Raw genomic sequence first — 26045 nt, forward strand, 5'->3', positions numbered from 1 at the left:
ACAAAGCAAATGGGAGACATTTATTAGCATCCTGAATAGGACCTGTGCACAATATATACTCTATGGGAATAAACATGCTTGAAGTAGGAGGAAACCACTATGGCTAAATAGAGCTGTAAGGGGCGCAATAAGTGACAAAAAGAAAGCATTTAGAGAACTAAAGCAAGTAGGCAGTGATGAGGCATTAAATAAATATAGAAAATTAAATAAATTATGTAAAAAACAAATCAAGGCAGCAAAGATTGAGGCAGAGAGAATCATTGCCAGAGAAAGTAAAAATAACCCCAAAATATTCTTTAACTACATAAATAGTAAAAAACTAAAAAATGATAGTGTTGGCCCCCTTAAAAATAGTCTGGGTGAAATTGTGGATGAGGATTAGGAAAAAGCCAATATGCTAAATGATTTTTTTTCAACCGTATTTACACAAGAAAATCGCGTGACAGAAAACCTGATCAGTGATAACAAAAATTCTCCATTAAATGTCATTTGCTTAACCCATTAGGAAGTACAGCGGCGTCTAAAAATCACTAAAGTTGACAAATCCCCGGGCCCGGATGGGATACACCCGCGAGTACTGCAGGAATTAAGTAACGTCATAGATAGACCATTATTTTTAATCTTTAAAGATTCCATAATAAGAGGGTCTGTTCCACACGACTGGCGTATAGGAAATGTGGTGCCAATATTCAAAAAGGGGACAAAAACTGAACTTGGAAATTATAGGCTGGTAAGCTTAACCTCTACTGTGGGTAAAATCCTGGAGGGTTTCCTAAGAGGTGCTATAATAGAGTATCTGAAGAAGAATAACCTCATGACCCAATATCAACATGGGTTTACGAGGGACCGTTCCTGTCAAACTAATCTGATCAGTTTTTATGAGGAGGCAAGTTCCGGATTGGACCAAGGAAATGCAGTGGATGTTGTGTATATGGACTTTTCAAAAGCTTTTGATATGGTTCCACACGAAAGGTTGATACATAAAATGAGAACAAAGGGGATAGGGGAAAATATATGTATGTGGGTTACGAATTGGCTCAGTGATAGGAAACAAAGGGTGGTAATTAATGGAACCACTCAGACTGGGTCACAGTTAACAGTGGGGTACCACAGGGGTCAGTATTGGGCCCCCTTCTTTTTAACATATTTATTAATGACCTTGTAGGGGGCATACAGAGTAATAATTCAATATTTGCAGGTGACACTAAACTCTGCAGGGTAATCAATACAGAGGAGGACAATTTTATACTACAGGAGGAACTATGTAAACTAGAAGCTTGGACTGATAAATGGCAAATGAGCTTTAATGGGGATAAATGTAAGGTAATGCACTTGGGCAGAGGAAATAAAATGTATAATTATATGCTTAATTGTAGATCACTGGGCAAAACTGTAACTGAAAAAGACCTAGGTGTATTGGTGGATGACAAGCTCACATTTGATGGCCAGAGTCAGGCAGCTGCTGCAAAGGCAAGTAAAATAATGGGATGCAATAAAAGAGGCATAGAGGCTCATGAGGAGAACATAATTTTACCTCTATACAAGTCATTAGTGCGACCATACTTAGAATACTGTGTACAGTTTTAGTCTCTGGTGTATAAGAAAGACATTGCACCCGCTCTAGTTCAGCTGAGAAGAGCGACCAAGGTTATTAGAGGACTGGGGGGTCTGCAACACCAAGACAGGTTATTACACTTGGGGTTATTTACTGTGGAAAAGAGAAGGCTTAGGGGTGATCTTATTACTATGTACAAGTATATGAGGGGAAAGTACAAAGACTTTTCTACTGATCTTTTTACTCTGAGGCCAGAAACGGGGACAAGGGGGCATCTTCTACGTCTGGAGGAGAGAAGGTTTAATCATAATCACAGACGCGGATTCTTTACTGTAAGAGCAGTGAGACTATGGAACTCTCTGCCGCATGATATTGTAATCAGTGATTCACTATTAAAATTTAAGAAGGGCATGGATGCCGTTCTTGAAAAGTATAATATTAAAGGTTATATATACTGGATTCCTTGATAGGGCGTTGATCCAGGGAACTAGTCTGATTGTCGTATGGAGTCAGGAAGGAATTTTTTCCCCAATGTGGATCTTAGTGTTTGCCACATGTTTTTTTTTGCCTTCCTCTGGATCAACATGTTAGGCTATGGGTTGAACTAGATGGACTTAGTCTTCCTTCAACCTTAAAAACTATGTTAGTATGTTACTAATCACGCTCACGCCAGTCAGTCTGGGCGCGAGCATAACAGTTTGCTCAGGCCATGGTTCCCGTTGAGCCCCACAGCCTTTTGCTCCACGAGACATTTTGAATCCTTATCTGGTGAATACGTGCACCAAGAAAAAAAATTTTCAAGCTATGGCCCAGGCGATTTATGCACCAGCCCATATGGATCTATCAGCACTCGTTCCTGCGGATCCACCACGGTACTATGGGGATCCAAACCAAAGCCGTGCATTTGTGGAGCAACACATGCTGCATTTCAAGTTCTATGCTCACTATTTTCCTATTGATCGGGTTAAAGTAGCATTCATGATGTCCTACCTAGCGGGTGATGCTTTGAAATGGATCACCCCCCCTATGGGAAGCATGGGATCCTATCATCTTTGACCTGCAGGACTTCCTGGTGGCCTTTCTAATGGTCTTCGATGACCCTAATCCTGAAGCCTCTGCTAAAGCTTCCCTTCCCAATATCCTGGAGCAGCCCCGATGGGTAATGTGTGTAGGTAGCCTACCAGTTCTCCAGCCCGAAGAGACTGCTGCCCACCCAGAATTCACACACGATGACTATGCTCCACAGAATACTTCTCTTCCCAACCTCAAGAGGCAGTCCAGACGTGCAAGGCATAGAGGTAAACCATCATGCCAGGTTCTGTCCTCCCAAAGACATTCTGTTCCCCAGCCTGTAGGGGCATATTTCCGCATAGAATCCATGAAGGATGACTATGTTTGTCTGGCAAAGCAGAGGCCAGAACTCAGTCACAAAATCGCAATGTGGTCCCGCTGCGGTGGTTTGGGACCCCCTGACGGTCTTTGTCCAGTGAAGGTTGGAGAATCCCATGACATTAGGCCTGAAGGAGAGGCTGCCCTTGGCGTTAGTGTTTCCTCTCCACAGATGGCCATGACTGTCTCAGTGGCAAGTGAAGGCCTCAGATTAACCGGAAGTTTGGGGCTTAAGGCCTTGAAGAGTCGGTGTCTGATTCCCTTCTGACAACTTCAGAAGCCGGTTTAGGCATTGTCTGCAGAAGGACGAGCCCTACTCAGAAACAGTCAAAATATGTCTGTACAAATTAAGCTCCCGATTGGAGCATTACACATAAAGAAGTTCACATTCCAGGTGCTGACTGGCTTATCCACAGGTCGTCCAGAGCTGAGAGATCTAGTGCCCACTCAGGTCTGGAGATCCTGCATGGGGTATACTGGGGGACTGCTAAGGTACAAGGGGTGTCCAGTCCACAAATCTTCAGGACAGTCAGCAGTTTCTTCCTCTTCTTCACCAGAACTGCTAGTCGCTGACTCGATGTGCGCTGAAGTCTCCGAAGGAAGAGAAGCGGAGGCGATGTCCCCACACAGTCTCGACGATTGTATCAATGATCTGGCTTCAGGTACTGTCCCGCCTTACAGACATGTAAGATGAAGATGAAGATGGTCCTAAAGCAAGGACCCTCCATCTCTAATAAATCTGATCTTACGTCCATCAAGGCGGTGTTTACCCCCTAGTATCTGCACCCCTCCAACAAGGCGGAGGACCTCCAGTTGTCTCCTGAATCCTCTGGGGTGCTACCTGACAACAAAGGGAGAGAGACTTTTCAACACCCTGTACCTGGTACTTCACCCACCTCATCCTGTAAGCCTGGCAAAGTGTACTTCGAAGCAGTGATTACCCCCGAATCTCTGCACCCCTCCAACCAGGCGGAGGGCCTCCAGTTGTCTCCTGAATCCTCTGGGGTGCTACCTGACAACAAAGGGAGAGAGACTTTCCTACACCCTGTACCTGGTACTTCACCCACTTCATCCTCTAAGCCTGGCAAAGTGTACTTCCAAGCAGTGATCACCCCCGAGTCTCTGCACCCCTCCAACCAGGCGGAGGACCTCCTGTTGTCTCCTGAATCCTCCAGGGTGTTACCTGAAAACAAATGTAGAGAGACTTTTCCAACACCCTGTACCTGGTACTTCACCCACTTCATCCAGTAAGCCTGGCAAAGTGTACTTCGAAGCAGTGAGTACCCCCGAGTCTCTGCACCCCTCCAACCAGGTGGAGGACCTCCAGTTGTCTCCTGAATCCACCAGGGTGCTACCTGATAACAAACGGAGAGAAACTTTCCTGTGTGCTGTTCCTGGTACTTCACCCACTTCATCTGTTGCTGAGGATGGCTTGATAGGAGGAAGCATCCTAGTCACCAAGATGATGAGATCAGTTTCATTTCCTCTAATGTACAGAAGAGGTAATCCTCTTGAAGAGAAAGATTGGCCTCCAAATTCTCTGCAGAAGACCCTTGCAGGCTTGAAGAAGAGGGGGCGTTAAGGGGTGGGGTAAAGTAATATTTCTGGCGGCATGCTTGCATAGTGCACCACCTCCCATTATGCAAGACCGCAATCTTACCTGTCAGTCCAGCCTGCAAACCGTGCTTTAGTTCATGCTGTGTGCATGTCTCTTGACTGACTGCTTAGGGCGGCGGCCCGGTTATTTCCTGATTCTTATAGCTGCTGTGGGCGCACCCCTAATGTGTCTCCAGCCTATTGCTTTGAGTCACTGGATATTTAAACCCCCTCCACCCAGAAGGAGGTGCCTGAGCAACACCTTCACTTAGTTAGTCTTTGCTACTGAATTGCCAGGTCCTGTCCTGTTTCTAGTCTGTTTCCACGACTCTGGGGGCTACATACCCAGGCTTGTTCTTGTATTTAATTGCAGTAGCAGTTCCTGTCTGAACTGCATCCTACCCTGTTACCTGTTTTTCTCTATGTCCGTACCTTCCCCTTTCCTGCAGTATCTGAACCTGCACATAACTCCAACTCGTTGTCTCTGTACTTCTGTTTGTGAGTTTGTGTCCACTCGCTACTTCATATGAAGTACCTTGTGTGTATCTGTTTCTGCTTGTCCCTTATCCCTTCCTTCGTATCTTCCTCCTGTGTTCTAGCCATCCTCCTGTATTTTCCAGTCTGTTCCATGTGAACAGAGCCCTGTCCTCTCTGCCTGCACCTTCAGCCCTGTTTAGCTCTGCTTGCTCACCGCGCCAGCTGCTTCTCTCTGCTCTGACTTGCTCACCGCCTGCGGTTTCTCTCTGCTCTGACTTGCCCACCGATCCAGAGGCTTCCCTCTGCTCTGCTTTACCCACCGCTCCGGCGGCTTCTCTCTGCTCTGCCTTGACCACCGCTCCTGCGGTTCCGCTCTGCTCTGCCTTGTCCACCGCACATGCATTTTCGCTCTGCTCTGCCTTGTCCACCACACCAGTGGTTTCGCTTTGCTCTGCCTCATCCACCGCATCTATGGTTTCGCTCTGCTCTGCCTTGTCCACCACTCCGGCGGTTCCTCTCTGCTCTGTCTTGGTCACCGCTTCGGCGGTTCCGCTCTGCTCTGCCTTGCCCAAAGCACCTGCGGTTTTCGCTCCGCTCTGCTTGCTCACCGCAACAGCAGTTCCTCTCTGCTCTGCCTTGTCCTGTGCTCCGGCGGTTTTGCTTTCTTTTGCTTGACAACCGCATCTGCGGCTCTGAACCTGTCTCCCAGGACAGTCAGCAGTTTCTTCCTCTTCTTCACCAGATCTGCTAGTTGCTGACTCGCTGTGTGCTGAAGTCTCCGAAGGAAGTGAAGCAGAGGCGATGTTCCCACACAGTCTCGACAATTGTACCAATGATCTGGCTTAAGGTACCATCCTGCATTACAGACATGTCATCTCTGAAACCAGTCTGAAAATGGTCCTAAAGCAAGGACCCTACTTCTCTAATAAATCTGATCTTGCGTCCATTAAGGCGGTGTTTACCCCCGAGTCTCTGCACCACTCCAACCAGGCGGAGGGCCTCCAGTTGTCTCCTGAATCCTCTGGGGTGCTACCTGACAACAAAGGGAGAGAGACTTTCCTACACCCTGTACCTGGTACTTCACCCACTTCATCCTGTAAGCCTGGCAAAGTGTACTTCCAAGCAGTGATTACCCCCGAGTCTCTGCACCCCTCCAACCAGGCGGAGGACCGCCTGTTGTCTCCTGAATCCTCCAGGGTGTTACCTGAAAACAAATGGAGAGAGACTTTTCCAACACCCTGTACCTGGTACTTCACCCACTTTATCCCGTAAGCCTGGCAAAGTGTACTTCGAAGCAGTGAGTACCCCCGAGTATCTGCACCCCTCCAACCAGGCGGAGGACCTCCAGTTGTCTCCTGAATTCCCCGAGGTGCTACCTGTTAAAGGGAGAGAGACTTTTCTACACCCGGTACCGGGTACGCTGCCGACGTCATCCAGTAAGCTTGGCAAAGTGTACGTCAAGGCGGTGGTTACCCCCGAGTCTCTGCACCCCTCCAACCAGGAGGAGAACCTCCAGTTGTCTCCTGAATAGAGATGAGCGTTGTTCTACTCGAACTGTTCGCCAATCTCAAATTTGAGCTGTTTTGGGCGGTGTTCGAGCCGGTCGGCGAACACGAACAATTTGAGAAAAATTCGGCTGTTCGAGGTTATGTTCGATAACTGTTCGTGCACCAAAATCATAACTGGATTTTTTCTCAGTAATGATGAAAATTAATGTTAATACGCAGTTTGAGTGTACAGCGGGGCGGGGGGAGGGGCAGGGGATGGATCTCTGCAGGAACAATGAAGATCTCCATTTTTTTTTCTCTTTCCCGCATTTGCAGTGGGGAGGTGCAATCTGTCAGCCTATCAGCAGCGCACACACGGAGCGAAGTGCTTTTTTTCACACAAGCAAGGGCATGTGTGATTGGCAGTGTATGTCACATGTCCTTGCCCTATAAGACCAAGCCATTTTCCCCGTCGCCACCATTTTCTCACTGCTGCAGCTGCGTGTTAGACGGCACCGCTGTTGCTGTGTGTGCTATACCTTGTTAATTTCAAGCCAATTTTCGCACAAATATACAGATAGCTTGGGAGTAGGGAATAGTTGTGATTGCAGTCCTTTTAAGGACTAGGTTACAGCATTTCCTACGACTTTTATCAGGGAGGTCTGTGCTCTTAAATAGATAGGTTGTGGGAGTAAAGACTAATTGTAATTGGAGTCCTTTTCAGGACTAGGTTACATGAGTTCCTATCAGTTTTTGCCAGGCAGGTCTGTGCCAGTGCTGTGCAAGTTTTTTTCACAGCATTTGGCTGAATCTAGCAAAGCTAATCCTTTTTGGCCTATTGCAGAGTGTGTTAGTCAGTGGAGTAGCCTATCTGTGTTGCAAGATATAACACCTGTGTATAGAATACCAATTTTTTTACTGCACCTAGTGAAGTAAAATCTTTTGGGCATAGCATCATTCTATTAGTCCATCTATACTGACCTCCATCAGGTTGCAAACTGAATATAATTTTTTTCTGCATCTAGCTCTGAAAAAATATTTGGGCTTCTAGCGGTGTGTGGGACTTGGTCTATTAGTCCATCTATACTGACCTCCATCAGGTTGCAAATTAAAAATAATTTTTTTCTGCATCTACCTCTGGAAAAATATTTGGGCTTCTAGCAGTGTGTGGGACTTGGTCTATTAGTCCATCTATACTGACCTACATCAGGTTGCAAATTAAAAATAATTTTTTTCTGCATCTAGCTCTGAAAAAATATTTGGGCTTCTAGCGGTGTGTGGGACTTGGTCTATTAGTCCATCTATACTGACCTCCATCAGGTTGCAAATTAAAAATAATTTTTTTCTGCATCTAGCTCTGAAAAAATATTTGGGCTTCTAGCAGTGTGTGGGACTTTCTCTATTAGTCCATCTATACTGACCTCCATCAGGTTGCAAATTAAAAATAATTTTTTTCTGCATCTAGCTCTGAAAAAATATTTGGGCTTCTAGCAGTGTGTGGGACTTGGTCTATTAGTCCATCTATACTGACCTACATCAGGTTGCAAATTAAAAATAATTTTTTTCTGCATCTAGCTCTGAAAAAATATTTGGGCTTCTAGCGGTGTGTGGGACTTGGTCTATTAGTCCATCTATACTGACCTCCATCAGGTTGCAAATTAAAAATAATTTTTTTCTACATCTAGCTCTGAAAAAATATTTGGGCTTCTAGCAGTGTGTGGGACTTGGTCTATTAGTCCATCTATACTGACCTACATCAGGTTGCAAATTAAAAATAATTTTTTTCTGCATCTAGCTCTGAAAAAATATTTGGGCTTCTAGCGGTGTGTGGGACTTGGTCTATTAGTCCATCTATACTGACCTCCATCAGGTTGCAAATTAAAAATAATTTTTTTCTGCATCTAGCTCTGAAAAAATATTTGGGCTTCTAGCAGTGTGTGGGACTTGGTCTATTAGTCCATCTATACTGACCTCCATCAGGTTGCAAATTAAAAATAATTTTTTTCTGCATCTAGCTCTGAAAAAATATTTGGGCTTCTAGCAGTGTGTGGGACTTGGTCTATTAGTCCATCTATACTGACCTCCATCAGGTTGCAAATTAAAAATAATTTTTTTCTGCATCTAGCTCTGAAAAAATATTTGGGCTTCTAGCGGTGTGTGGGACTTGGTCTATTAGTCCATCTATACTGACCTCCATCAGGTTGCAAATTAAAACTAATTTTTTTCTGCATCTAGCTCTGAAAAAATATTTGGGCTTCTAGCAGTGTGTGGGACTTGGTCTATTAGTCCATCTATACTGACCTCCATCAGGTTGCAAATTAAAAATAATTTTTTTCTGCATCTAGCTCTGAAAAAATATTTGGGCTTCTAGCAGTGTGTGGGACTTGGTCTATTAGTCCATCTATACTGACCTCCATCAGGTTGCAAATTAAAAATAATTTTTTTCTTCATTTATCTCTGAAAAAATATTTGGGCTTCTAGCAGCGTGTGGGACTTGTTCTATTAGTCCATCTATACTGACCTCCATCAGGTTGCAAATTAAAAATATTTTTTTTCTGCCTCTAGCTCTGAAAAAATATTTGGGCTTCTAGCAGTGTGTGGGACTTGGTCTATTAGTCCATCTATACTGACCTCCATCAGGTTGCAAATTAAAAATAATTTTTTTCTGCATCTAGCTCTGAAAAATATTTGGGCTTCTAGCAGTGTGTGGGACTTGGTCTATTAGTCCATCTATACTGACCTCCATCAGGTTGCAAATTGAATAAAAAAAATTTCTGCATCTAGCTCTGAAAAAATATTTGGGCTTCTAGCGGTGTGTGGGACTTGGTCTATTAGTCCATCTATACTGACCTCCATCAGGTTGCAAATTAAAAATAATTTTTTTTCTGCATCTAACCCAGCCAATAGTTTTGGCCTAATACCACAGTTTTGCCACTCAGCTCTGCTCGGTTACCATCCATTGTTTTTTTGTGCAAACAACTCCAGAGTTGTGAATTAGTTAACCACCAAAATGAGTGGAAAAAGGCCTGCTGCTGGTGGAAAGGGGAATAGGCGTGTTGGGAAGGGGAAAAAAGGTTGTGTCCGTGGGGTAGGTGCAGAAGAAAGACCATCTTCCAGCCAAACTAAAATGTCTACTTCTTTTAGCGGACATTGTGATAAGATCCCTTTCTTACGGCCACGCCAATCGCTACAAATTCCAGATGAGGCACAAAAACAGCAGGTGCTTCAACGGATATCAAGTGCTCCTTTAAGTGGGCTCTCCTCCACATCAACTTCAACATCACAAATACTCCAGTCCTCAAAGGTGTCACCCAAATCGCACTTGCTTCCTCACAGCTCCCAAATCTCCAGCTGCCCGTCTGAGTGTGAGGTAGAACAGATGGTTGAGTCTGCAGAGCTGTTTGCTCATACTATAGCCTGGGAATCAGAGGTCGACTCCAGCGCTTCTGTGAATCCAGACGAGGAAATGATCTGCACTGATGCCCAGAATCTTTATGAGTCGGATCCAGGACCAGACGCAGAAGGTTCTGACCATAATGTAGACCCTCATTCCCAAACTGTAACTCCTGTTGGTGGAGACAATGAGGAAGATGATGATAAGACTCAAATACCTGATTGGAGCGACAACTTTAGTTTTTTGTCAGGGCAGGAACAGGTTTGCTCTGAGGACGACGGGTGTGATAACGCACAGGGTGATGATGATGAGGTCGGAGATCCCACTTACTGTCAACCCACAGTCAGCCAAGAGATGAGGTCAGCAGAGGAGGTGGAGGAAGATGCTAGTGACGACGAGGTCAGGTTGCGCCTTCCTGGACAGAGACATAGTACTGGAAGCACGTCAACAACTGCATCCTCAAACACAACTCTGCCTCTCACCACAAGTCGTGGTGGCTCTTCAGGTCGCATGGGTGCTAAGCCTTGCATAGCCTGGGCATTTTTTCAGATCGATAAAGATGACCCAACTCGTGTTATCTGTAACATTTGTCAGCAAAAGCTAAGTAGAGGCCAAAAAATACATAGTTTGAGTACTTCATGCATGAACCGGCACATGGACATGAAGCATAAGTTGCAGTGGGAAGCTCAGTGTGCTACAATGCGGCCTAGCCGGCCGGGCCAATCACCGTCTGCCATATCTTGTGCATCCGCGGCCTCTTCATCCTCTGTGACTGGGGGGACAGCAGTCACACCTGTTTTGGGGCGCAGACCTGCCACCTCTTTACCCGCAACAGCCAGCGTGATTGGCAGGTCATCATTTTCTTTGGAGGTGGTAACACCAGCTGGTGTTGAGCGCTGTCCGACATCGATAGCACGACCTTTGGATCAAGGCAACCTAACATGTCCGCCTGCATCTTCCTCACAGACCGGCAGTTTGCTGGGGACACCCTTATCAACCCCGTCTAAGCACAATAGCCAGCCCTCGGTCCCTCAGATGTGGACAAGTAAAAGACCATTTCCTCCTAGCCATGAGAAAGCTAAGAGGTTGAATTTCACCATCTGCAAGCTCTTGGCTACAGAAATGCTGCCTTTCCGCCTGGTGGACACAGAGGATTTTCGAGACCTTATGTCCGTCGCAGTGCCCCAGTACCAGATGCCCAGTCGGCACTACTTCTCAAAGAAAGGTGTGCCTGCGCTCCACCAGCATGTCGCACACAACATCACCGCTTCTTTGAGAAACTCTGTGTGTGACAGGGTGCATTTCACCACAGACACTTGGACGAGTAGGCATGGACAGGGGCGTTACATGTCGCTGACTGGGCACTGGGTAACTATGGTGACAGCAGGACAAGGGGCTGCTGTCCAAGTCTTGCCGTCCCCACGAGTTGTGCGTCAATCCTCTTTATGTCAAAGTTCCTCCACTGCTTCTGCCTCCTCAACCTCCTCTCGGTCTTCCACCTGCACCCAAAGCCTGTCTGGTCATGCCACAAGCTTTCTAACTGCGCAGAAGGGATCCTGCACACCTCCTTACTATGCTGGCAGTAGGGCTCAACGTCATCAGGCAGTTTTTACATTGAAATGTCTGGGAAATGTGAGTCACACAGCTGAGGAGTTGTGGTCAGCTCTGGAGAACCAATTTCATGAATGGTTGTCTCCACTGGACCTGAAACCAGGGAAGGCCGTGTGCGACAATGCTGCAAACCTGGGTGCGGCCCTTCGCCGGGGCAATGTCACACACGTGCCTTGTATGGCTCACGTGTTGAACCTGGTTGTCCAGCAATTTTTAGCCCACTATCCCAGACTAGATGGCCTTCTGCAGAGGGCACGGTCGCTGTGTGCTCACTTCCGCCGTTCGCATCCCGCAGCTCAGCGACTTACATCTCTACAGAAGTCGTTGGGCCTGCCACTTCACCGGCTAAAATGCGATGTGCCTACCCGGTGGAATTCAACTCTGCACATGTTGCAGCGACTGTGGCAGCACCGACACGCCCTGGTGCAATACGTTCTGACGTATAGCCTGGGCCAACGAGATTCAGAGGTGGGGCAAATCACGCTGGAGGAGTGGTCTCAGATCAGGGACCTATGCACCCTTCTGCACAGTTTTGAAATGGCGACGAAGATGTTTAGTGCTGACGATGCCATTATCAGCATGACTATTCCGGTGATTTACATGCTGGAGCACATGTTAAACAGAATTCGGAGTCAGGTGGTGGCACAAGAGGAGGTGGAGGAAGTAGAGGAGGAGGAGTTGTATGCGGAAGGGCTAACATCTGCAAGGTCCAGACGGTCGGCAGCACCAGGGCGGCAGGCATGTGAGGGTGGGGGAGATGGCTTTACCAGGGCGCATGGTAGCAGCCAAACTAGTGAGGAAGGTGCAGGAGCCCAGGAAGAAGTGGAGGACGAACTGATGGAAGACTCATCAGATGAGGGAGACCTTGATCACATTTCTGTTGTGCGAGGTTGGGGGGAGAGGACAGAGGAAGGAAGCATGATTGTTACCTCGCCACCAACACAACAGGGACTTGGTGCTCCTGGATGCGCAACACACATGAGTGCCTTCTTGCTGCACTACCTGCAACATGACCCTCGAATTGTGAGAATTAGAAATAATCCTGACTACTGGGTTACCACACTGTTAGATCCCCGGTACAAAAGTAAATTTGCAGAAATTATTCCTGCCATAGAAAGGGATGCACGCATGCAGGAGTATCAGCAGAGACTGTTGCAGAATCTTACATGTGCTTTTCCACAAAATACCAGTGGTGCACGTAGTGAATCTCACAGTTCCAACTTGCCAACCGTGGGACCGTCAAGTGTTCAGCACTCAAACCGTAACAGAACCACAGTATCTGCTGGTAACATCAATTTTGCGGAATCATTTCACCACTTTTTTAGCCCATCCTTTGCAAGGCCACAGGAGACAAGAAGTCTGACACATAGTCAACGCCTAGAGACGATGGTACAGGAGTATCTCCAAGTAAACATTGAAGCCACGACTGTGTCACTGGACCCTTGCTCTTTTTGGGCTTCCAATCTGGATAAATGGCCGGAGCTAGCCAATTACGCCTTGGAGATCTTGTCATGCCCCGCAGCCAGCGTTCTGTCTGAACGTGTGTTCAGCGCTGCTGGTGGTGTGCTGACAGATAAGCGCACGCGGCTCTCCACTGATAATGTAGACAGACTCACGTTCATAAAGATGAACAAATCATGGATCCGAAACGACTTTTCTACCCCTGTGTCATCCTGGGGAGAGTAAAAGCTTGATGATTGGTTAAAATCACCCTACCAACCGTTTTAAGCTTTCAAATTACTAATCATGTTTATCTGTATCTTGACTGGAAAATAATTTGGGCTTTGTAGCAGTGTGCAGCACTGATCCTATTAGGCCATCTATACTAAAGCTTCACCAGATTTAAAATTAAAAATAATTTTTAGCTGCATCTAGCCCGGAAAATAATTTTGGGGCTCCGAGATGCGCAAGGCACATAAGTGCCTTCTTGCTGCACTACCTGCAGCATGACCCTCATATTGTCAGAATTCGAAGTAATCATGACTACTGGGTTGCCACACTCTTAGATCCCCCAAACTTTTCGATCAACCTTTTCATTTTAATAAAGACCAAAAAAATGGTGATTTTTGAAATTATAAGCATTAGCAGGTTGTTAGAAACTGAAATCAAACAGTTTTCAACTCAAAACTTTATTCTAGGTGATGTTACATTTTCACATAGGACCCCTTGTTCGAAAGGTGCTTCTGAACTCTCTCGTCCATTGAATTTGTCAGGTTTTGGATGGTTTCTGCTTCAATTGTTTTGCATGAGGACAGAATACCCTCCCAGAGCTGTTGCTTAGATGTGAACTGCCTCCCGCCATCATAGACACTCCTTTTAATGATGCTCCAAAGGTTCTGAATGGGGTAGAGGTCAGGGGAGCATGGGGGTCACACCATAAGTTTGTCCCCTTTTATGCCCATATCAGCCAGAGATGCAGATGTTTTATGTGCAGCATGAGATGGTGCATTATCATGCAGAAAAATGATCTTGCTGTGAAATACACGGTTCTTCTTCTTGAACCATGGCAGGAAGTGCTGTTTGAGAAAATCCACATACATTATGGAGTTCATCTTTAGCGCCTTCAGGGATCCTAAAGGGGCCGACAATCTCTCTCCCCATGATTCCAGCCCAAAACATTACTCCACCTCCTCCTTGTTGGCGCTGTAGCCGTGTTTGCGTGGGGTGTCCATCAACCAGCCATCCTCCACTCCATCCATCTGGACCATCGAGCCCTGCACGGCACTCATCCGTGAACAAAACAGTTTTGAAATCAGTCTTCATGTAATGTTTGGCCCACTGGAGCCGTTTCTGCTTGTGTGAAGTGGATAGAGGAGGTCGACAGGATGGCGCATGCACAGCTGCAAACCTCTGAAGGACCCTGCATCTTGTTGTTCTGGGGACGTTGTAGGCACAAGCAGCTTCAAAAACTTGTCTGCTGCTATGACAAGGCTTTTTTGCCGCTGCTCTTTCAACCTGACGTAATTGCCTGTAGGAAAGAGTCCTCAATTTGCCCTTATCAGCACGCACACGTGTGTACTGTGAATCAGCTACATACTTCTTGATTGCCAGGACACTTCATCCTGATCATCGCACAATGTTGATTGTAGTCATGCCTTGACCTAAACACTCCACAATTTGTTGCTTCTCAGCAGCCGACACATCCTTTTTCTTTCCCATTTTGGCAGAAAATGTAGGCTGCTTAATAATGTGAGAGAGCCTTCTTAAGTAGTCTTGCCTTTCATTGGACACACCTGCCAAACTAATTAGCACAGGTGTCTGCAATTGCTTACAGTGATATAAAGAGCCCTGACACACATCACCATCAATGAGTTTAACTGACAAACAAACAAATTCTTCCCTTATCACTCCTAAACACTTTTTTGTATAATAATTTGGAACGCAGTGTACATGTGCTTTTCCACAAAACACCAGTGGTTCACGTAGTGAATCTTACAGTTCTAACTTGCCAACCGTGGTCTGTATGGAGTTGTTCAATAAAGGGCCCAAAATTAAGATAACATAGATGGGAGAGGTCTCTATGAATAGGAATTCCTAAGTATTTGATACCCTGTGAGGGCCAGGCAAAGGGAAAGTTGGACTGGATGGAATCCTATATGGATTTGGGGAGGGAGACATCGAGGGCCTCAGACTTCGCTGCATTGATTTTAAAATTTTACCATGTAACAAAGTGATCTATTTCAGCCATAACAGCATGGATGGATATATGTGATTGAGTGATATATACTAGGACATCATCAGCAAATAGAGAGCACTTGTACTCGGTGCCTCCCACCTCAATCCACCTAATATTGGGGTTATGGCGAATTGATGAGAGCAGGTGCTCCGTCACTAGGATGTATAAGAGCGGGGACAGAGGACATCACTGCCTTGTCCCATTGGTGATTGTGAAAGGTGATGAAAATGTTCTGACGCACCCCCTGGGCCTTGGGACACCCGGAGCCGGACCCTTTTTGGTGGATGCTGGTGGTTGTAGTCTTCGTGGCGGCGACCCGGTTCCGTGGCTCAGGGCGGTCAAACCAGTGGCGGAACTATTTATGTGGTTTTCATGTTTAAATGTCCGACTACGCCACCCGTGGATTGCGGTCAGAGTGAACCGCCGCTACAGGGCAGACCACTGAGGCTGGTGTTGTGGGTGCAGCAGAGCGTAGCATAACTCCCCACGGGAGGAGTATAGCCTCAGGGCAGTGTATGCGGAGGATGGGGGTGATGGTGCAGGGCAGCAGCAGTAACGACACGGAGTCAGTGATGCAGTTCAGGGCCTTTACTCACAGTTCTTATTATCCAGACCACGTCTGCAGGTAACGGCTGCCCACGTCGTACTGTGCTCACCAGGTGAGGGGCTCAGACAACTCCCAGATAACTTTGGAGCACTTCACAGGACCCCCTTTGTGTGTCCTTTGTCTGGCCTTTCTTACCAACACTTCTGTCCGGCTGCCTCGGGCCTCCTCTTGGTAAACTTGGCGCCAGTTTCCCTGACCCTATGTGGTGCCTTCCTAGCGGGTGTAGCGAGGGGCTGCGCCACATAAAATGTCAGAGCCTCCGGTTTCTAGCTGAGGGTCGTTTCCTGCCTCCACTAGTTCGGGGACCGGTCTCCCCCTTTGGCCTGACCCCTCCACGCAGGTGGATTCGGGCGTGCGGTGGCGACTCGCCCGTCCGCACCCCTGGGATCCCTTCATTCCTCGTTCCTGGAGCCTTCTCCGCTCCTCTACCTTCCTTCTCCCTCTTCCAGGCCTGGGCCTCTGTTACTAGGCCCGCCTCCGGAGCAGAGCTCATGCAGAGCCCCTGCTCCCTGCCACTTCTGCTCAGACTTCTCTGCACTGAACTAAGATGGTGCCCACCTTTTATACTCCCTTCTCAATGCACCCAGGAACTGCTTCCTCCCTGCTCCTGCACTACAGGGTTCCCCTTCCTCAGTGTTCCCTCCCCCCACTCCAGCCAGGGACAGGGACTGTCGTGCCCATCTCAGGGGCATATTGGTCGCCCTGCCCCACGGCAATGTGGTGTAATGCATGCAGGTGTCGGGTCCTGATCCACACTCCATCCTTACCTGAGAGTGAGATATCACATCTCTGGGTGAGGTGCAATACGTCTTTAGCAACCGAGCCCTCAGGGTGCTACAGTTCCATTTATCTTCAGCCTAGGTGACGTATTGCGATACAGGGCCGTGATTTTGGCTATAAAAGGGTCCCCTAGACCCCTACCCCAAGCTTTTTAAGAGAATCATATATGGCGTGCCAGGAGACTCTATGGAATGCTTTCTCAGCATCCAACGAGAGTATCTAATTACAAATTTTTAACTGCATCTAGCCCAGGAAATACTTTGTGCCTAGTAGCAGTGTCTGCTAGTAAGCGGATTATCCCGGCTGTTAAGCAAGCTGCACCACCTGTAGTTTAGACACTTAATTTTTTCAAAGGAAATGCTTCGGGACCATGGGATACTTAGTGAAGAGCATCAGGAGGCACCCCAAGGCATAGGGGCTGGGACTGGCAGTAGGATGCCTTGCGGTGGACAGCCGAGCTCGATCCTTATAAAAGCTTTTTAACTGCAGCAGCTTTAGTGGACGCTACTGGAGCTGGAATTACCGCGGCTGCTGGCATGAGACTTGCCCTCCAATAGATCCTTGTAAATGGATTTAAAGTGTATTCATTCAAATTAGAGAGACAATTTAAATTAAAAAGCTTAGAGCTGCCTCCACCACAGGGGGGCTCGCTCGACCCACCAGCGGACAGGCACCAGTATTGGGAGAGGGGGGCTGGCCGTCAGGGTTCACCGCGGCTCTGGCACAAACCCGGCGACACGGAGGTGGCACGGGCAGGAGCGGACTGGCCGTGTCGGCTTCTCACTTTTTGGATTTTAGAAGGGCATGACATGCCTATATCTGTGTCTCCCCCTCCTTTTACTCCTCCACCTCTTTTATTTTCGCATGACTATATGTACTTGTCACTTTTCCATGTGTTAGTTATGTCTTCTGAGCAGTTTGTCAGCTTTTGGACACCTTTGAAGGTGTTTTCTATGTGTTTCTATGTGTTTTTGTTTGCCTGCCATTGGTTTTAACGGTGTTCGAAGGTGTTCGACGAACAGTTCGACGAACAGTTCGGCGAACACACGGGTGTTCGACGAACCGAACCGAACTCGAACACTACGGGGGTGGCTCAACACTACTCCTGAATCCACCAGGGTGCTTCCTGATAACAAATGGAGAGAGACTTTCCTGTGTGCTGTTCCTGGTACTTCACCCACTTCATCTGTTGCTGAGGATGGCTTGATAGGAGGAAGCATCCTAGTCATTAAGATGATGAGATCAGTTTTGTTTCCTCTAATGTACAGAAGAGGTAATCCTATTGAAGAGAAGGATTGGCCTCCAAATTCTCTGAAGAAGACCCTTCGGGCTTGAAGAATAGGGGGCGTAAATGGGTGCGTGTGAAGTAAGATCCCTGGCGGCATGCTTGCACAGTGCACCACCTCCCACTATGCTAGACCGCAATCTTACCTGTCAGTCCAGCCTGCAAACTGTGCTTTAGTTCATGCAGTGTGCATGTCTCTTGACTGACTGCTTAGGGCGGCGGCCCGCTTACTTCCTGATTCTTATAGCTGCTGTGGGCGCACCTCTAATGTGTCTCCAGCCTATTGCTGTGAGTCACTGGATATTTAATTCCCCTCCACCCAGAAGGAGGTGCCTGAGCAACACCTTCATTCAGTTAGTCTTTGCTACTGAATTGCCCGGTCCTGTCCTGTTTCTAGTCTGTTTCCACCACTCTGGGTGCTGCATGCCCAGACCTGTTATCTCTGACTTCTAGTCTGTTTCCGCCACTCTGGGGGCTGTATACCTAGGCTCGTTCTTGTATTTTATTGCAGTAGCAGTTCCTGTCTGAACTGCATCCTAGCCTGTTACCTGTTTTTCCCTATGTCCGTACCTTCCCTTTTCCTGCAGTATCTGAACCTGCACCTAACTCCAACTCATTGTCTCTGTACTTCTGTTTGTGAGTTTTGTGTCCACTCGCTACTTCATAGGAAGTACCTTGTGTGTATCTGTTTCTGCTTGTCCCATTTCCCTTCCTTCGTATCTTCCTCCTGTGTTCTAGCCATCCTCCTGTATTTTCCAGTCTGTTCCATGTGAACAGAGCCCTGTCCTCTCTGCCTGCAGTCAGAGGGAAGTAGATGCTGGGTCCTAGAGACAGCCTCTAAAAATATGTCTATAACGCCCAACGTCGAGATCTTCGGCAACCAACTGCAGGGCGACTGTCTGACATTTCTGACACACCTGTGACAGACTCAATCAGAAGTGTTTACATTTCCCTAAATTAGGACCTAACACCACCAAAGTGGCATCAATTTCACCAGAGAAGAAGTAGTTTAGTGAAGACAGAAACCCCTTCCCTTAAAGACAACCCAATAGATGGAGAACCAATCAGGATTATTCACATTTCCAAAAAATAGCGGCATACACCAGCAAATGGCAGCAATTTCACTACAGTAGAAATTGTAGAAATTGGAACCAAAACTTCTTCCACTGCAGCCAACCCAGCAGATTGAGACTTAATCAGAAGTTCACCATCCTCTCCAGTCGTTCACATGTTAGACTTGCACTCTGTTGTGCAGGTGCATGAGCTTGTCTAAAAAATGTGTGAAAGGACTCACAGAAATTGCTTCTGCCACTTACACTGCCGTTGCTAAGATTTTGGCCTTGACGAATTGAAGTGCCGGAGGTTGAAAGTGTAGAGCTGCGATGAACTCTTTGTTCCTCACTGCTGGCTTGGGAAGAACCTATCACCTCTTCCTCTTCCATTTATTCCTCGCCTTCACTAACAGTTTTTCTTGTATCACCAACCCCCCTCGATTGGAGTCATCCACCCTCCCTTGGCACCCTGAGATGTCCCTGTATAACATAGGAGATATGCTATGAACAATTTCAAACTGAGATGTCCCGTACTGTATCACATTAGTAACAGAAGAAAATATTTTTTTAGTGTGGATGAGGCCTGTATAACAAACGAGACATTCTCCAAACTATTTAAAGCTGAGATATCCCCTGCTGTATAACGTTAGGAATCATATAAAGTATATTTTGACTAAGGATGGGACCTGTATAACATAGAATATATGCTCCAAGATTTCGAACTCAGATCTAGCCTGCTGTATCACGTTAGTCAAAGTTAAAAATAGATTTTTTTACTTTACATGAGCTCTGAATACAGCTAAATTTTACCACCAATAAAATAGTAGGTGGCTTCCCGTAGAGTGTATCACATTTGCGACACAAAAAAATATTATGTGGACTCTGCTTGCCAACAGACAGCTGAAGTTCACCCACCAAAAAATGGGCTAACACAGCTTGCCCTATCATATTAGCAACTGAAAAAAAAAGTTTTTTGTGCTCTGCACTCAGAAGCTTTGCGCTGACAAGCTCTGCAGATTTCAACCCCACAAAATCAAAAAGTGGCCTGCAAAGACTTGTCTGTTTTATCAAATTAGCAAGTGCAAAAATATATTGAAGTTCTGCATGGAGCACAGTGCAACTGGTGCACAACAATGTTCTATGGCATAGACCCTGCTCTTTCTGTCAGAATTTCATTGATTACACCAGAAAAAAAAGTGCTGCAAGGTCTATTGAACAGGTACACAGCACAGGACTTAGGACTTATCTACACTATCTAATTCCACAGAAGCGCACATCTATCTAGCTAATATCTCTCAGTACACAGGTGCACACTCAGCAGCGTCTGTCTCCAGCAGTGACATGCATAAAATGGCGCTGAGGAAACATGGTAGCTTTTTATATAGAGAGGATATGGGATTACAGCAGCCAATTGAAGAAGTTCTTGTGTCTGGATGCTACATGCGCTCTGATTGACTAGCCACGCTTTCCTGGCTTAAAGTTGCCGCCTACAGGAAGAAAAAAAAAATTACAAACTACTGATCTACCACGTCCCCTCACTCATCATACACAAGCACTATGCTAGCAAAACTGTTAAAAGTCTGTAGTTGCCCCACAATCATGTTCCCGCATTTATTCGCCAAACGTTGCCGATTTTTCCTGAATTTAAGAAATTTTGCAGGCATTTCTGGTCATAAATCCGAATGTGCCATATTCATGTCGAATTTAGTGATGAGAGAATTTGTTCGAAATCCGAACTTACATCTTAATAAGGAGATGTAGTGTGGTGCAGAACTGTGGAGAGGACAGATAGGGTGCTAGACAGATCAAAAGGTATTATAGGACAGTGCAGCAGTGTGGAGAGGAATAAACGGTGGTTGAGAGAGATGAGGAGGAGATAAATGGGTGCAGCACTGTGGAAAGGAATAGTAAGTGGAAGATAGAGATGAAGAGGAGATGTAGGGTGGCACAGCAGCTCTTTGGAAAAGATGGATAGAGTGTAAAACAGAGATGATGAGGATATGTAAGGCAGCACTGTGGAGAGGATGGGTGGAGTGGTGGACAAAGATGAGGAGGAGATGTAGGACAGTGTAGCAATGTGGAGAGGATGGGTAGAGTGGTAGACAAAGATGAGGAGGAGATGTTAGGTCATGCAGCACTATGGAGAGGATGGGTAGGGTGGTAGACAAAGATGAGGAGGGGATGTTGGGCAGGGCAACACTGTGGAGACGATGGGTAGGTGATAGACAGAGATGAGGAGGAGATGTAGGACAGTGCAGTAATTTTGAGAGGATGGGTAGTGTGGTAGATAGAGATGAGGAGGAGATGTAGGGCAGGGCAGTGCTGTGGAGAGGTCATGGTAGGGTGGTAGACAGAGATGAGGAGTAGATGTAGGATGGTGCAGTAATATGGAGAGCACAGGTAGGGTGGTAGACAAAGATGTGGAGGAGATGTAGGGTGATGCAGCACTGTGGAGAGGATGAGTAGGGTGGTAGACAGATGAGGAAGAGCTATAGGGCAGGGCAGAACCGTGGAGAGGATGGGTAGGTGATAGACAGAGATGAGGAGGAGATGTAGGGCAGTGCAGCACTGTGGAGAGGACAGGTATGGTGGTAAACAGAGATGAGGAGATGTAGAATAGTGTAGCACTGTGGAGAGGATGGGTAGGTAGTAGACAGATGGAGAGGTGATGTAGGGTGGTGTAGCACTGTAGAGAGGAGGAATAAAATTGTTGACAGAGATGAAGATAATATGTAGGGTGGTGCACACTGTGGAGAGGACAGGTAGTGTGGTAGACAGATATGAGGAGATGTAGGGCGATGTAGTACTGTGGAGAGGACAGGTATGGTGGTAAACAGAGATGTTGAGATGTAGTATAGTGTAGCACTGTGGAGAGGATGGGAAGATGGTAGACAGATGGAGAGGTGATGTAGGGTGGTGTAGCACTGTAGAGAGGAGGAATAAAATGGTAGACAGAGATGAAGATATGTAGTATGGTGCAGCATTGTGGAGAGGATGGAAAGGGTGGTAGACAGAAATGAGGAAGAGATGTAGGGAAATGCAGCACTGAGCATTAATAGGTATTTTTGAGATTTCCATGATAAGAAAACGATAGGTATTCTCCACAAGAGCTCGGCAAACCTACAGCCACTAATCAATGAGTCAAAGTTACATAAAAGTTGTACAATTGAAAAATGACCAGCAAAAAAATAAATAAATTACCTCCTTATGGCAATATCGATGGAAAAATAAAAAATATACATTATGACTCCTCGAAAATATACATAAAAGGCCATGTTGTCAGTGTCAAAATAGGCGATATTTTTAGGGGTTAATATAACGTAAACTAGATGCACATCACAGATATAATTATTGAATAGGAAATGTCCAGCTTATATCATTTTATATTTCAGAATACACAAAGGTGCCATTTTCATCATTGATACACAGGAGATGAGAAATATTCCTCTAAGAGTTATCTTCCCATTTTTTTTACCAATTAATGAAAATGTATAAAAGGTGAAGAACATTGGCTCTATTTTCTACTGCAGTACAATATCTGTAGCGTTTGTGAACACCATGTATTTACCTTACTGTAGTCAGGACTTGAGACATACAATTGAGTTTTTATGCTATAACTTAGAAAATCTGGGGAAATTGAGCTGCGGCAGTCAAAACTTCAACCATATTAAATATACTCGTACAATTTTTTATCCCACCATGTGGTCTCTATACCTTAAATGAAGACTGGATATTGTTATGAGGATGATTGTCTACACAAGTCTTGGGAAGGAGCTGCTTAATTGTCTCATTTAAATGCCATTTCCAAAGAAATTGTTTGTGGTTGTATGGACTATCATGGTAATTAACTTTCACTTGCTTTACCCTGATACAATTATTAGTTGAAGCCTTCAAGAACGTAACATCTATTAAGGCTACAGCATCACACAGTTCCTTGTTCAAAACCAGACTGCACAGAAGTTCTCTCCTAAGATTGCCTTTATATATCCCATGGCATTTGTTGTATCATTCAAATTGTCTTCGAAAGTTCAAGCATAAAGAGGTTCATGGGTTTCCGCACTTACCTTTCCACTAATTTACTTAAGAACTCCAAATTGAAAGGCCTGAATTCACATCACTTCAAGCACAAATACAACCACACATAGATATACAGTATACAAAATGAAGGGGGAGAGGGCCGAAGCACAAAAATTGATGATCCATGACAATGTCATAATAAATAGTATAAATTTTATTGACAAATAACAAGTGGGGGTGAAAATACACACATGAAAGACACACAGTATTAAAATGGCGCACACGTTAAATGGGGGAACTCCAGAGCAGGCATAATTTACATATATATATACAACCGCCTAAACCAAACTGACATTGATATGCCAGAACCCAAATATATAAATGTTTCTACTGGAGACCTAATGATGCATGTAGAACATAATCAGTCACAGGAGGAAATGTCCCATATATAGAGTATACCTGCGTTGCTGTACACGTTTGCACCAACCCCGACGCGCGTTTCGGCGATCAGCCTTTGTCAAGGGGAGTATACAAATTGGACATCTTCCAAGAGGGTAAAACTAAATAACTTTTGTGAAATTGTTAATGTCATGCCAATAGGAAATGTAAAAAAGAAGAAAATTGGTGACATATGAGGCCAACGACTATTATTGATGCAATATTATGACTTTGTCCAACTCAGAACTTGTGAGCTGACGTATGGCCAGGAGCTTTTATTCACTATTATCACATATGAGTTTTACATTCGTGTTTTCTCTGTTTTTGCTTTTTTTATTCATTTTTTTAATATAACATGTACCCATTTTTAGTCATTTGACCTTTCTACATGTCCAATTTTTTTAGCGTATGAGAAAATAACTGAATTTGACCTTAAGAGATGGTAAATGGTAGAGTCACAATAGCAAAAGGGGGTATAGTGAAAGGCTTTGCATTTGGTCCCAGTGTCTTCTGCTGGAGGGGTTTTTATTTTCCTTTGAAGCAAACTGAAAATGTACTTTCTGGTTACCCAGGTTATCCATGTTTAGATTAGCTGGTTATAGGTATATTGGAGAACCAGGTGAGAATGTTACTGATTTACTCATCTCCCTACTATTACTGGTTTATTGATAAATCCTAAAACAAATGCAGCATATGACGACCCCAGCAGTTTGCAGGTCAGTAGAATATAAAATCAACAAGAGAACCATCTGTGCCTTCGAGAGATGGCAGAAGTAAATGAGACCACAGTCACACAATTCCTTCTTTTGGGGTTTCAGAACCATTGGCTATTAAATTATTTTTTATTCATTGTTTTTCTTCTCATTTTCATCTTCACATTGCTTGGAAACTTGATCATTATTATGTTGGTGACCAAATCTCAGAGTCTCAAGTCCGCCATGTATTTTTTTCTGAGTCAGGTGTCCTTCTCTGACATCTTACTGACAACAACCGTCACCCCTAAAATGCTCCAGGTGGTGAAAGACAGAAGAGGTTTCATAAATGTTTTTGACTGCATTGTTCAGCTCTTCTTCTACAGTGGTACAACGACTGCCGAATGTCTTCTCCTCACAGTCATGTCTTATGACCGATATCTGGCCATTTGCAAACCTCTCCATTACAATTCTATCATGGACATAAGGTTACGATCATATCTGGCCCTTTGGCCTTGGTTGATAGGATTCATGGTAGCATTCGTGCTAATCATGTTTGTCTGTAATTTTAAGTTTTGCGGTGCTTACATCATGGACCATTATTTGTGTGACCTTGCTCCTCTTCTAAAGCTAACCTGCTCCAACCATTCCATCTTGGACATACTAGATTTCATCTTGACCATACCGTTTATAATTTTTCCATTCTTCTTCATTTCTTTTACCTATATCTCAATTTTTAATAACATATTGAAAATTTCTTCCACCATTGGAAGGAGAAAAGCCTTTTCCACATGCAGTTCACATTTGATTGTGGTGAGCATCTATTATGGGACTTTGATGAACGTCTACATGATCCCATCAAATCTTTACTCCTACAACATAAATAAGATCGTGTCCCCTCTGTACACAGCTGGGACGCCATTATTAAACCCAATCATCTATAGTCTCAGGAATCAAGAGATCAAAACAGCTTTGCGTAAACTACTTCCTGCCATGTTAACAGTAAGGACATTTGGCCATGTTGCAAAGACAAGCAGCTGAGTTCCTCTTCATGCAGAACATTCAACAAAAATGGACATTTCTCAACTTCATCATATAGATAAATGATAGGATTATACATTAAGACTTGTGTGCAGCTTGTCCAGAGTATGTTGGTTAATTAAACATAATATATCTGCTCGTGATCTAGCACAGATTGCTTCTCAATGGTAATACAAAATAAAAGGAGGTGCAATTATTATTTTTGCTGTTAATTACTTAAGGATCAACCAATTAGCTTTGAATAAGTGATAATGTATTAAAAAATATATATGATGGGCATTTTTCTCCCGAAATTGAAGCTCAACACTGCTCTTGAAATCCTGTTGTGCCCTAGTCTAAGTGAAATTCCACATATATACCATTACTGCAGAGAGAAAAAAACATTTAACAATTTACCAGGTGTGTGTGTGTATAAAGACTCTAAAAAGACCGTTACAGCCTTAGGCCATGACGCCACTATCAGTATTTGGTCAGTATTTTTTTCTCAGAAGTAGGAGCCAAAACCAGGTGAGGAACAATCAGAGAAAAGGTAGAATAGAAACAAGTCACCAATTCTGCATTTATCACCCACTCCTGGTTTTGGTTCCCACTCCTGAGAAAAAAAACTGACCGAATACTGATAGGGGGACGTGGCCTTACTTTGACAAAGAGCTGCCAGAGGAACAAGCAGGATTCAGAAGAAGCAGAGGAACAACAGATGTACTAGATGGATAATGGAAAAAGCCAAAGAATACAACAAGGAGATCTATTTTTGCTTAATCAACTACAGCAAAGCCTTCGACTGTGTTAATCACTAGAAACTTTGGATGTACTGAAGGATACAGGAGTGGCGAACCATCTGATCAGCCTAATTAGGAACCTTTACATCGACCAAGAAGCAACAGTCCAAACAGAACATGACAACATGACATGGTTCAAAGTAGAGCGAGGCGTCAGCTAAGGAAGCAT

At 45.2% G+C, this 26045-nt stretch overlaps 1 protein-coding gene across 1 annotated transcript; it reads left to right on the forward strand.

The window, feature by feature from the left end:
- The first annotated feature begins 24128 nt into the window (after positions 1-24128).
- LOC141167597 (olfactory receptor 11A1-like) lies at positions 24129-25097 on the forward strand. Its single transcript, XM_073654986.1, has one exon. It carries the CDS (start codon positions 24129-24131, stop codon positions 25095-25097), a length of 969 nt encoding a protein of 322 aa, XP_073511087.1.
- Positions 25098-26045: the final 948 nt, after the last annotated feature.

This window comes from Phyllobates terribilis, unplaced genomic scaffold, assembly GCF_046119375.1.
Source record: "Phyllobates terribilis strain yellow unplaced genomic scaffold, ASM4611937v1 Scaffold_11__3_contigs__length_659146591, whole genome shotgun sequence".
NCBI lineage: Eukaryota > Metazoa > Chordata > Amphibia > Anura > Dendrobatidae > Phyllobates > Phyllobates terribilis.

Coding starts and splice junctions, on each gene's coding strand:
- LOC141167597 (XM_073654986.1), top strand. CDS start 24,129: ATGGCAGAAGTAAATGAGACCACAGTCACACAATTCCTTCTTTTGGGG.